This window comes from Simochromis diagramma, unplaced genomic scaffold (assembly GCF_900408965.1).
Source record: "Simochromis diagramma unplaced genomic scaffold, fSimDia1.1 OVJJ01000205.1, whole genome shotgun sequence".
Taxonomy (NCBI): domain Eukaryota; kingdom Metazoa; phylum Chordata; class Actinopteri; order Cichliformes; family Cichlidae; genus Simochromis; species Simochromis diagramma.
The window spans coordinates 7,469,443-7,482,492 of record NW_024386782.1 but is presented as its reverse complement, the minus strand read 5'-3'; the positions used below and the strand labels follow the sequence as shown (position 1 = coordinate 7,482,492).

Genomic DNA, 13,050 nt, shown 5'->3' with positions numbered 1-13,050 from the left:
TTTTAAGACCCCTCCCTAGATCCCACTGTTTTAGACAATTATAGGCCAATTTACAAATTGCTGTTCATTTCTAAAATTTCTAAAAGAAAGCTGTTGCTCATCAGCTACTTGAAATAGGGTAACAATATGTTGATAAATTCCAGTCTGGTTTTCAACAAAATTATAGCATTGGAACAGCGATACTTAAAATTACTAATGAGATTCTTATGAGCTTAGATAAAGATAAGTATTCCATTTGAGTATTGCTTGACTTATTCCCCCTTCATTTTTATTTACAGATTATAGAGTTTCTGGGTCAGTATCTCTGGCACTTCTCTTTAAAATTTCACATTTATAACTACATGTCCTCCTCAGCACCCCTGATATGTGGTGTCTCCCAAGGCTCAGTTCTTGGTCCAGTTCACTTTTCTTTCCATATGCTACCCCTGGATTATCTACTAAATAGCTTCAAAGGAATCTGCTACTGTTGCTGTGTTAATGATACTTGACTGTAGTTTTCTGTTAAGCCAAACAATGAGCAATATCTGCTCAGAACATTGCTACTACTCTTGACCAGCAAAGCTCATCCAGTCTTGTTTTCTGCTAAACTGCAAATAAAAATTAGCCATTAGCTAGTACTGGCTTCAAGTGAAATTCCAGTAAGACTTGTATTCCAGGGGTTGGCCCCTGGGTTGCTCTTATTTTGAAACCAGAGGTGATTATTTTGAGATTGAAGCTCACAAACTTTGTGTAGTTGTGTAGTTTTATACAAACTGTGAAGCACTTTATAACTGTGCGTTTTGAAAAGCACTATGCAAATAGTTATTCTAATTAAAGTTAAAATTATTAAAGATACCCTATTTCTCCAATTAAATGCTTTTCCAGTTGTTTTTATAGAATAAAGTGGTTCAGATATAAGGCTAAAAGAAAAGCAATACTGGGCATCTGTTGTGTCTGGAGGGCAAAAAGGATGGTTGGTGCAGACATGACATATAGTAGCTGTTAGAGCTAAATTCAGCCAATTAATTTACTTGTTTTGCTGCTGGAAAGCTAGAAAGGACACAGAGGGAAAATAACCATTATTACTGTATTGAAGCTTTAACCTTCTCTATTCTTTGTTTTTCAGTATCCAGGCATTCATTAATCTTATCAGACTATTAATATCTCGACTTTTGAACACAGAGGAAACAGTGTTGCTTTATTTTTGTAATGCATTTGTAAATTTGGCTTTAATAAAATGGCTGGGTAGAAATTCTTTTTATATAATTCTTTCTTTGAATCACATTTTGCTTCTTTGAAGATTAATAAACGACCTATATTTATCCTGCACTAGTCAGAAGCTTTGTTTTTTTCTAATCACACTTACACTGACGTATACTTTGCTGTCAGCACTGATTTTGAGGACAGCACAAACCAAGACAGAATAATTTCCGATGAATATCTTGACGCGATCACCACAGACAGCACAATAATTTAATAACACGACATGTGAAAATAGAAGAGATACCACGGATAAATTAGTGGTGTTTCTTGGCACTTTAAAGTAGATTTGATGGCTGCTGGGCTGCTTGAAGTGCCATGTGTCTAATTCAATGTGACATATCAGACTTTCCTGTGGATTACGTGCAAGCATTTATTTTGAGCCCATTTTGCTCTTACAGGGGTAATTTGACGTTTATCTGCTTAGGTGTGATGCAGGGTTTTGCAGACCATCATCTATATGTTGAAGCGTCGTACTGCCGCCAGGTGGCAGTGTCAAAAATATGTGGAACAGTTTCTTTTAATTGTGTTTATATTGTTTATCTTAGCCCCTTCCCCAGAAAAGACAGAGGTTGTAAAGAACTCCTTTGTAGGAAAGTGTAACCACTTTAAAAAAAACAAAACAGTAACTGATCCGCAGCCCTCGTCAGTGCTTTTTATAAATGCTGTTTTAGAAGCTATGTCTAGCTACTCCCTTCTTCACAAGGGGTCCCACAGTGGGGAGCTGTGTTTGAAGTAACATCAGATTCCCTTCCTGACACAACCCCAAGGGGTTAGCTTCTTCTGGGACTAAAGCAGGGATTGTTTGACGATTGAGTATGACGCTGGAGCCAGTTAGCTTAGCTTAGCATAAAGCCTAAAAGATCAGGTGAGGCTAGCCTGGCTCTGCCCAAAGATGACAAAATACTCTTAATATCACAATGAAATCATTTCATATTTATATGGATGATAGATTTTAGTTGGCTGTCCAAAGACTGTCTATACTTCCTTAGAAATTACAACCTGAAAAAGCAGAACGTTAAAACAAGCTGTTGCCCAGCTCAGGGCTGATGCTCTGAGCTGATGAAGTAAAATGACCATGATATGTACATCAGATCTCAGTTTACTGCTCATCAAGGGGATCATTTTAGTGTCAGGTGTAATAGTTTGCTTTGTTTTTGTTTTATTAACATAAAAGGCCTGAGAAATTTCTGTTTGGTGTAAATACATCTCTTCAGATGCGGTAACCTCCTGGATTCTTGAGCAGCCAGGGCAGGGCTAGCCAACTGTGCTTCGCATTTACCCAAATACTAATCTCTATGCACATGAATCTGCCTGTGAAATGCACATTATCCCAAATAAATGAACATAAATGGTAGTTTATGTTGCTGAGCGCTCCTGTTGCTCTTGTCGCCCTTCTCTTTATTTATCTCTAGGAAGATTAATGATTGTATCCAACAGTTGGACGGTGACCACTGGTTGCATGCAACTTATTACAAGGCACTGTGGGATACTTTAAGTCCACTGCAGAGGGACAGCAGCTGTAATTTCAGGAATTAGCTTAAATTATTAAACGATAGCCGATCGGTTACTTGAATTCTTCATTTGTAATATCTCAGCCTTTTTGCAAAAAGCCAGGTTTATGCCCTCAAATACTGAAATAATTTACATGAATATGTTATTATTGTGTTAACAGAATCAGTTGGTAGATCATCTCTGGCATTTAGTCAGTGAAACCCAGACTCTACGAAGCCCGAGAGTCATTTACACTCCTTTGTGTTATATTAAAATAAGTTCATTCCAATTATTTTTTATTAGCTCCCACCATCCAAACCTGCAGATGACACCCTCTGGTCTAAGTCTGTGCAGTAATAAAACATTTTTTCTTTCTATTTTTAACTTTGCGCAATAATTTTTTACAACCATTTGTCACCTCAGCTTTGATCAGGTTACCCAGCCAATACCCGCATTACAGATTGAAATTATTCCAGCTAAAATAATGGGGGGAAAGTATCACTTTCTGCCAAACACAGTCCTTTGATAGTCTCACTAAATGGAGCAAAGCACCTTTAATATCAGCCAGAGCCACATCTGCATGCAGCAGGATGTCAGCCCTCATTACTCTGCATTTGTGAAATTAAATTTGAAACTGGAGCAAAAGAAGATCACAGATCGTACTGTGACATATTTTTCTAACACATTTTAAAGGATATTTAGCTGTTTTTCTCCAACTTGCTGCCTCCCTTTCAGTCTTCAATTATATAGACATATCGACCCATGAGCGAGCGATGCTTCAATATTAAAGAACTTCAGACTTCATCTTTTTTTTTTTTTCTAGAGGAATTTCTTTAGCACAATTATTTGTACTTTGATCAATACCACCACCAACCCCCTCCTCTCTATACCATTGGAGGTGCACTTCATCACCGGAGGAAAACAATTTCATCCAGTGGCTCCACCTCATTCTCCAGTCGACTGTAGAGGGAGTGAATAGGGGGGCAACAAGCTTTATATTCCTTTCTGCGGGCTTCAAGTCAACACACTAAAAAGCATCTCTTCAATCTGTGGAAAAAGGGAGGAGTTGGGTTCTGGGCAGCTACTGCACAAAAAGAGAAACCACTGAAATCTGCAAGTATTGTCTGGCACTGGAGAGGGGGGATGGAGGAGTGAAAGATCTGAGCAACAGGGGTAAGCCTCTCCGAATTTTCAAAGTGATTACCTCTGGGAGTGAAGCCGTCGCTTACATCTGCAATTATCACGTCCATTTGTCTATTGACGAAGGAGTGTGGATAGTTACGCTGGATGTTTTTGTTAATGGAGTGATTCAGCTGTTTTTCTCATAAAGGAATCATTATGTAAATCAATTTTACATCCCCCAAGGAGCACAGTTCCTTTGTTTATATCTTCATGGCAAAGTGTTTTCAAGCCTGAACAGTGGGACAGCTGCATGTTAGGACTCCAGTTGCTGCTACCTGGATTTTTTTATACACACACCCGCTGTTACACACATATTAAGGTGCATGTCGAGAAAATGTGTAAATTGTAGTCTAGTGGGGGCAGCTGAAAAACTGCACTTGACAACGAAGCACTTTCCTTGACTCGCAATTAAGGTTTAAGACTCCACATCCGAATCTGTTTCCATGGAGCCAAACAAATCAAGTGATGCCCAGAAGCCCCCTCTTCAGAACCCACAGTCCAGCTCGCTGAAAGCAACATGGAACGAGATCACGGTGGATTTCATAATGAGGACCAAGATCCACGGTTTGAAGTTTGTCTTCTCTCCGGACAAGTCGAAACCGCAGCGGGTCATCTGGATCATGGCCTTCTTCCTTTGTCTGAGTCTCCTCTTCACCTGGTCCTGGAATCGAATCCTCTATTTGATGTCCTACCCCGCTGTCACCAAGATCTACATGGTCTGGGCTCACAACATGTCCTTCCCAGCCGTTACCTTCTGCAACAAAAATGTTTTCCGGGTATCGTCTCTGACTAAAGATGACCTGTATCACAGCGGCTACTGGTTGGACCTCCTGTATCATAATCACACAGTCATAAAGAGGAGCCTGTCTATCCTTAAAGACAATCACAAGCAGGGTCTGCTCACTCTCCTGGACTTCAGCAGCTACACCCCACCCCCCAATTATCACACCAACACCACGGAGATGATGGGTCGGCTCGGTCACCAGCTTGAGGACATGCTGCTGGAGTGCAGGTTTCGTGGGGAAACCTGCACCTACAAAAACTTCAGCACTGTATGTACAGAAAGAGAGATGGTATTTGCCAGGTGTGGATGTGAGCGTTGTTTATATGGGGTATTAATAATTCATGTTAGCATTTGACAAAGCTACAGCAGGCATTCTCTCCGGGTCTTTTAAGTCGTTGATATTTCAGAGCTGCAAAACAAGCCTCTCCTGCTTTTTGCCTTTAAGACATGACAGCTGTTCCCTCATTAAAACCCATGTCTCCTTAAAATTCACTCAACAGCACAAACACAATGATGTGGCTTCAGTGTCTGCTGTATTTAAAGGTTTCGTATTTGGCTATGTTGACTGGCTATTTCCCGAGTCCCTCTAATGTCTTTTTTGCTTTATAACATGACAACATTTGGGCGAAAATTGAGCGCATTAATAATTCAGACGTCATAAATCAGTTCAAATTAAAATTTCAGCGTCTCTAATTAAACATCTGTTGGGCACGAGGAGGATATGCGTCAAAATATGCAGCTGAGTTTCCCATTTAAACGCACCAGACGTGGATCCATTACAGCCATTCATCTCTGAATAACTGAAGCGAGAAAGTGGGTGACATTTGCAAACCATAGTCCCGCTCTTCCGCGTGGTGATATCTTGAGTAAATACATTCGCACACAAACCGGTAGCTTATAACGTCATTAGAAAATATTAGCAAGGGCGACTGGGGAAGTTTCTGCAGTGGTAAGCCTGCATGCAGAGGGACTGAGAATATTTTAAACCTGGCAAGACACATCCAGATATAAAACCCTCACCTGTCACAGGCGTCACATTTAGCTCCCTGCCTTTGCTGAGGTGGGTCTGAACAGCTAGATCCAAGTCATAAAAATCAAACATGTAACTGTGACAGCTTCAGCTGATGTGAGACATTTACAGTGTCTTACAGGCTGCAAGAGGTCAGCTACCCATGGCGGCTTCATAGCAACGGAGAGGCTTTAAAATCTTCAAATTCTCTGTTTTTGGCCAGATTGATGGCTTGAGATATGCAGGATTTACATTTTGCTATCTGTTTGTTGCTCTTAAGCAACTCATATTGGGTTTGCGGCATGGATGATTGATGCTCTCATTTGAGCTAAACATAAATATGAATATTTTAAAACAGTCATAAATTGCATGATGTGTATAGGCACTCCCTCATTATATAGCCAGCAGGGAGGGGGGAAACAAAGCTCTGTCTTATCTGTGTGAGATGGATGTGAGTCTGTCTGGGTCTGGATGTTGAACGCTGAATCTGATCTCTCGAGATCAGCTTTGCCATGCTGGCTGAGTTTTAACCAGCAGCCCTCTTTCTATGGCCTTACCACAGTAGAAATTAATCCAAACTTCAGTCCTTCCTGCACATCAAAAATCTCATGCTAGCAGCACACATTTTTGTTACGATAATGAGAAAAGGAAGTCTATTAGGGCAGCTATGACCATTAAAACAGGACTTTAAGGTCTGTAAGCTTTCACTTTTACCTGAGATTGATTTCAATTCATCATTACATAAAATAATATTGTAATTCAAAAGATTACAAGCACAGATTGCAAACTATACATTACAGAGTGAAACTTAGATAACATAAATTTAAATTAATACTTCTGAATTGGTAATGTTTTTGAGAGTAAGAACATTTGCAACTGCCAAAGTTTCATCGACACTCATTTTCATTTATTTATGAGACTTTTTGTCCCCTTTTGGCTTCCGTACTATGATTTTCTTGTTTAGCCATAACTTATCGCATTTTAATGTGTAGCCATTGCTGTGAACACAAACAGCAGGTTGCTGCACACGTCATGATGATGAACATCTTGAAATGCTTATAGTTTGTTTAAATCTATGAAGAGTCGATGATTTTAATTCTACATTTTGATCCTTCTGAGACTGATTTATATTTACTTGCTTGGTAGATGACATAGAAATTTTTCAATTATAGGTAAAAGCCATAAAATTGAAAAATAAAAAATCCCCTCTGGGGCACAGAACCTGAAATTAAATTATTTAAACATAGAAGAAAATCTACTATAGTGATTGCACATCAAACATTAAATCCTGCTAAGCTTTCCTGGCAGAGGTTTGGTCTATTAAGAAGTTTATAAAGCAAAATACAAAAATGTCTGCTTGTGTGTCCAGAGAGCTTCCCCCTCATATGTTTCTCATTAAGTGATGGCAAAATAGTAAATTCAGTCTAAATCACTCAGCTGCCGCTGAGGAGCACTCATTACTTCCTCACATCAGAGCCAGGTGCCTGTTTAAGACCTGCACTGCCTTCTCTGATAATCACAAAATCTTTGGAATGATTACCTGTCCTGCACAATGTGAGACTGGCATGTAATATAGCTCGTGCTGCTGCACCGTGAAAAGGATCGAACTTTTTATTTGTGCTTATTTTTCTCTGTGTGTGTCCTATTTTTCTTACAGATTTACACACGGTATGGAAAATGCTACACTTTCAACTCGGGATTAGATGGCAACCCTTTGCTGACCACGTTAAAGGGCGGCACGGGGAACGGCTTGGAGATCATGTTGGATATTCAGCAGGATGAATACTTGCCTGTTTGGGGCGAGACAGGTCAGTGAAGCATTTTTACAGTAACATCTGATTTGTGCAGATTTCCATGTGGAAATCTCATCAGCTTGTTGGTTTATCCCTGAAGGCCTGACAACTGCCACAGTATTTTGTCATCTCCATGACAAATGGATGCTCCACAGAGGAATGTTGTACATCTCTCACTTTACCTATAAATCTTTGCCTATATATATTTTTTGCACCACACTGAGGCAGACAAAGAAGTGATGCACTACCATGGTTAACCACTTATCATCTTGATATGTTTCTATATCAGACCCAATAAAACTGCATTTACTGACTTATTGTTTCTCATTTATGGTGGGCCACAACATAACGGGACCATACATTCATAAAATAAATAGCATGTAATTAATATGGTTCTAAATCTGTTTGATATTGAACCGGCACACTGACACAAGAGTTTATTTCTTATATTAGCTTCCATTAATATGATGAAAGCGGAAGGGTAGAAACCCTGGATTAATGTGACTGCTGGATCGCTAAACAGCACTGGTTTCCGTCGATGACCGTACATGTTGTTGTATTTTCTGGCGTGCTGTATCCACAGATGAGACCTCCTACGAAGCAGGCATCAAGGTTCAGATCCACAGCCAGGACGAGCCGCCTTTCATTGACCAACTGGGATTTGGTGTGGCACCTGGTTTTCAAACTTTTGTGTCATGTCAGCAGCAACTGGTACCTAACGTTCGGCCTCCTCTCCGACCCCAGCGTCTTTTGCTCTGCTTCATCCTGTGTTCGTCTCAAAAACCCTTGCCAGCCAGTGTCCATCACCTCTGTGTCACAGAGTGCGGAGCAAAATCAGATCCAGATCTTAGTATTACCTTTGTGTTGAGATGCGCGTCTAATGTGTTACATAGACAGCCGATGAGTTGGGTTAGAGTAAATGAAACTTAGTTATAGCCGCCAAGAAGTACTGATAGAGCAGGGCCGAGTAATGATTGCATGCAGGAATATGAGCATACTGCGCTTATCAGAGCCAAAAAAGCTTCAGACTGCACAGCATGCAAAAAATATATAGCAGCTGAGGGTGTTTAGTTTACTTTTTTATATTGAGTCTTCATTAGTTGGAGCTCAGGAGAAAAAAAAAAGGACAACAGCTTTTTATTTGCAGCTCTGAAAATCATCTCTAGTGACACTAGAGTCAAACAGAAGCCAGCAAAAAACGTTGAGGACTAATCCACACAGCCAACTTCAGCAGTCTTTAATCATCGGACATTATCGCTGATTAACTCTTTTTAAAAACCCACACTTTACAGTTTTTAAAGAGAGACTTAATGTTTTCTTATGACTAACTGTTGGGATCGGCATTTAGCTAAAAGCTGACTATATCTTAAAGGAAATCTACTAAAACTGTCATAATGTTGTTTATGTCAGTTTGGACCATATAAAGGAGCCTGGTGCACTTCTCATTACATTATTTTTTTCTCCCAACACCAGTAATATGGAAAAAACGTGCATTATTGGATGAGAAAGATGACCCGCGGCTGTTTTGTAGACATATTTTAATATGTGCTATGATTTGATGACACGGTAAAAAGAGAAGCAAAATGGCCCGTGGCCGGTTTGTTGACCGAGTCCACGACACTGGCGTCACTGAAGGATGAAAAGTAATAACTATAGTTAAGCCCGAATTGATTGAAAAGCCCGTGTGCAAAGTCATAACGCTGAGCTCACATGGAATTTCCATCCAAATCTAATGAAACAATACGGCACTTATGTGATCTGCCAGGAGAACAAATTCAGACTCTGTTGCTTTTGTCCACACTAGCGTAGCTCACAAAGACAAAGAAAAGTCTTTGATTTTCAAACAGAAACACTGACAGAATAAGGAAATATCCTCTGACAAACAGAGAAGCACTCAGTGTAAGTCCCAAGAAAATGGCGGCAGTGCCACAGAGGATTTTAGGTTTTTGCAGTGATTACCTTTGAGATCAAGTGTATTTGTGCCGCAGGCTCGTTAAAAATTTCCACCGTATAATCAGTTCTTGTGAAGTCATGATGTAACGGACGCCTGAGCAGCGATTTAACTTAGTTTCTTTAGCAGTTAATTAAGCCTAATTTAAATGATTTTGCTCCTAAATTGAATTGGCTCGTTCACCTCACAAGCTTCAGCGTGCTAGCAGAATAACATGGGATGGTTGAGGCACGGTTGGTCTCGTGAAACAGACACATGGACACCACAAGAGATGACAAATGTAACTTTTGGGAACTTGCATAGAAATGTATCTTTCTCTCATTTTTCTCTCCCTCTCTCTGCAAATGTTGTTGGTGCTCAGAGTGTATCATCATTCAGCCATTTCCAAAAAAAAAAATAAACCTGCTCTGTTACTCACCATCACAGAGTTTCCTCCAGGAGGCAAAAGTGCATGGTTTGCCATTTACAATCATGACATGAGCGCCCACACCACTGACAGCTGAAAGACGTGTTTATGGCTTAAACGATGTGATGACTTAATTAGATTGTCATTATAAACTCTGGCCTGCATTCGTTTCACTCAGTGTCCAACGAGTGACATTGCTCTCGGTGCAATAAGAATAATAGCACTCGTGATTTCGAGGCTTTACATTTGTAAATCTTCTGTCGGAGGAGTTTAATTTTTAATAAGAGACTTTGACTTGTGAGCAAAGAGAGACATCGATACTCCACCACCAACAGTTAGAAGCGATCTGTAGCTCAAGACTGAGTGAAAGTAAGAAGAGAATGGCTGAATGACAACCTACCAGTCCTGCTTGGGACTCTGACAACAGGATGTTTGTCTGGAGGGGTCATTTTCTGTCCCCTTGCCTTACTTTATCTCCTCTTATATTTCGATAATGATGTGGGCTGTGTTCCCTCACCCCTTACCCCTAGATGAGACGTCCTATGAGGCCGGCATAAAGGTACAGCTTCACACTCAGTCAGAGCCTCCTTTCCTCCACGAGCTGGGCTTCGGGGTTGCCCCAGGCTTCCAAACATTCGTTTCCACCCAAGAGCAGAGGGTAGCGTATGACTGACTGGGCTTGCTGCATGCCACAAAATACTGTATTGTACATACTCATTAACTTCCACACTTTCATCTCCTGGTCCCGCCCTCTCCAAGGAATGGACCCATGTGTGCCCCCACCATCCCCCACCCCCACCCCCACCCCCTCCTCTGTGTGGCTGAAGCAACGATATGTAACAGCATCTGCAGTCTGTCCTTGTTGCCATCTCTGCTCTCTGTCCTCACAAGCAAAGAGCTGGAAAGGTGTTTTATTTCTTTGAGCCATTCATCCAAATCTGTGTCTTTATCAGAGCTGTTGTTTGGCTTTACCCTTTCACATCCACATCTGCTTTTGTAAGCATTTTGTTTTTGCTTATATGTGTTATCGGGGTGATCCACTGGACCTCTGCTTAATCTCATCTGCAGGGACCAGACAATGTGATTCATTAGGTTTTATTACCCATGAGAACTCTGGCATGAGTTTATAGTCTTGATTATATTGGGGGTTTTATCTCCAGTGTATCTCCACTTATGAGAGTCTGTGGGCTAGAAATGGAGTTCAATAAAGGCTTAATCATGTTTGCCAGTTTAAATCCACTTCTTCTGCGAATCACACTCTATCTCTGTCACTTTGTATTGGCTAAATGACAGTTACATTGTCAGAGTTAGCACCTGGTTAGAGCTGGTGGAAATGATTGGGAATTACAGTGAACCTTAATGTGACAATGGAGGTGTAATTTCTCTGAGAAATTTCCCAAGAAGAAGCCTTTGGCAGAGATTGTTGGCTTGCTCCCCACTGCAGTTAGCGGCTGAATGCGCAACTACCCAAGCATCGCCGCCCTTCATAAATAATTGGCTTATTTTTGTCATGAAAATAAGTAGTAGGCAGAAAACAAGACACTTAAAAGGGGGGCTGGAAGTCTTGTTGGTGGTTAGAGGCCACGCTGTGCAGCACACCACAGAGGAAGTCCCTTTAACGTCGAAGCAGATCTCACACAAAATGGGGCACGCTGCTGCAGCTCCAAGACGGATGGCGAGGTCTAATGTTAAGTGTGAATTGGGTCCTTAAAATTCACTTGTTAAATATTCTTCCCTAATGGATTCATTTAGAATTCTCAGAGTTATTCATAAATGTAATGACCTGCTCTCACCTTATAATGAGAGTTCTACCACTAATGAGACCGCAAACTGAGTGTACACTACATCTCCTCCTGATTGCTAAATTCATAGGGATATTCAGGGTAGTTGTGTAATAAACTCTCATGGGCATCAATGAGAAAATATAGGTTGTTAATCAACAGTAAAACCTCTTTAGAAAGCTTTCATTGACTGGATTATTCATTTAGGTTAACCTACCGTTATATACTACTTATTACCATAAGAATTTTTCTTTAAAAAAAGCTCCGTATGTTGTCTTTTAAATTCAATGAATCCTCCAGTAAACCGTTGATTGTTTTCAGTTCCGTTCTCAAGGTTGTAAAATTTGTCCATTGATTGTGGTGTCCTGTCTGTATCTACATATTTTACAGATTTCTCGTAAGCTTGTCTCTATCCCCATGGTACTCTGCTTTCTACCGGGGCCTAGACCTGCATCAGTAACGTTATGCATGATGTCTGCTTGCTGCTACACATGAGCGATGATGTTGTTCCAACTGGACGTTTTATGCCAGTATTGTCTGAGTGCACATTTTCATTCAAGTGCTTCTGTATTTTCTTTTCTTTTTTTTATGTTTAAGACATTTGTGTTGGGTTTTGTCAGCTTGTTGTCTCCCTTTTTGAACTTCTGCTACACCGGGCTTGCATTATGGTATTTGACGTAATCCTGTGTGCTGATACACTGAGGGCAAAACATGTGCTGCTCACTCTTTCAGCTTCAGTACCTCCCACCACCTTGGGGAGATTGCAAGTCTACTCCCATAGACTCTGATTACTTCTCCACATACAGCATCACTGCATGTCGCATCGACTGTGAAACACGGTACCTTCTGGAGAACTGTAACTGCAGGATGGTTCACATGCCGGGTATGAACTGAGAGTCACTTGACCAATAAAAAACCCCACAAATCTCTGTGCCCTCGTGTTGCATTTATAAATAAGTAATCATTTTCACTTTTATGTTGGTTCAAACAGGAAACACAGCCGTTTGCACACCTGAGCAGTACAAAGATTGTGCTGATCCAGCTTTAGGTGAGCGCACACGCACTTTTTTTTTATTGGATTAAGTGTAAAATATTAGTGTGAGGTATTTGCATTAACAGCGGTGCCACAAGCTTGTTGTATCCTGTAGATACTACTTGTGTGAACCTTAACTTCAAATTACTTTAATTCCAGATTGTGCTGAAACAAAAGCAATAAAGTAAAAATCATTGTTTAAAAATCCCATTAGGAAGATTTGTGATGTGTCTGTGCTTCGCTGATATCAAATAAATCCTGCTGAGTTTTTTCCCCCCTTCCTCTGTTTTATGGCTTCAGTCATTATTTGCTTTCATGGAAAGTGAACGATGGCAGCGAATGTAGCTCTGTTGTGGGTTGTGTGGGATATTTTTAGCA

The 13,050-nt window shown here is 40.5% G+C and overlaps 1 protein-coding gene across 6 annotated transcripts in view; it reads left to right on the top strand.

Annotated features, from left to right (window-relative positions):
- asic1c (acid-sensing (proton-gated) ion channel 1c) overlaps nucleotides 1-13,050 on the top strand; it is a 104,878-nt gene that overhangs the window by 81,393 nt on the left and 10,435 nt on the right. For 2 of the 6 annotated variants that reach the window (XM_040020129.1, XM_040020141.1), the window contains exons 2-5: nucleotides 7,366-7,516; nucleotides 8,085-8,212; nucleotides 12,372-12,522; nucleotides 12,631-12,687. In XM_040020129.1, coding sequence (XP_039876063.1) covers nucleotides 7,366-7,516; nucleotides 8,085-8,212; nucleotides 12,372-12,522; nucleotides 12,631-12,687 — 487 coding nt within the window. Of the gene's footprint in view, nucleotides 1-3,684; nucleotides 4,968-7,365; nucleotides 7,517-8,084; nucleotides 8,213-10,388; nucleotides 10,517-12,371; nucleotides 12,523-12,630; nucleotides 12,688-13,050 lie in introns of those variants that run through there. The other 4 variants (XM_040020109.1, XM_040020102.1, XM_040020120.1 and 1 more) reach the window with 4 other exon arrangements.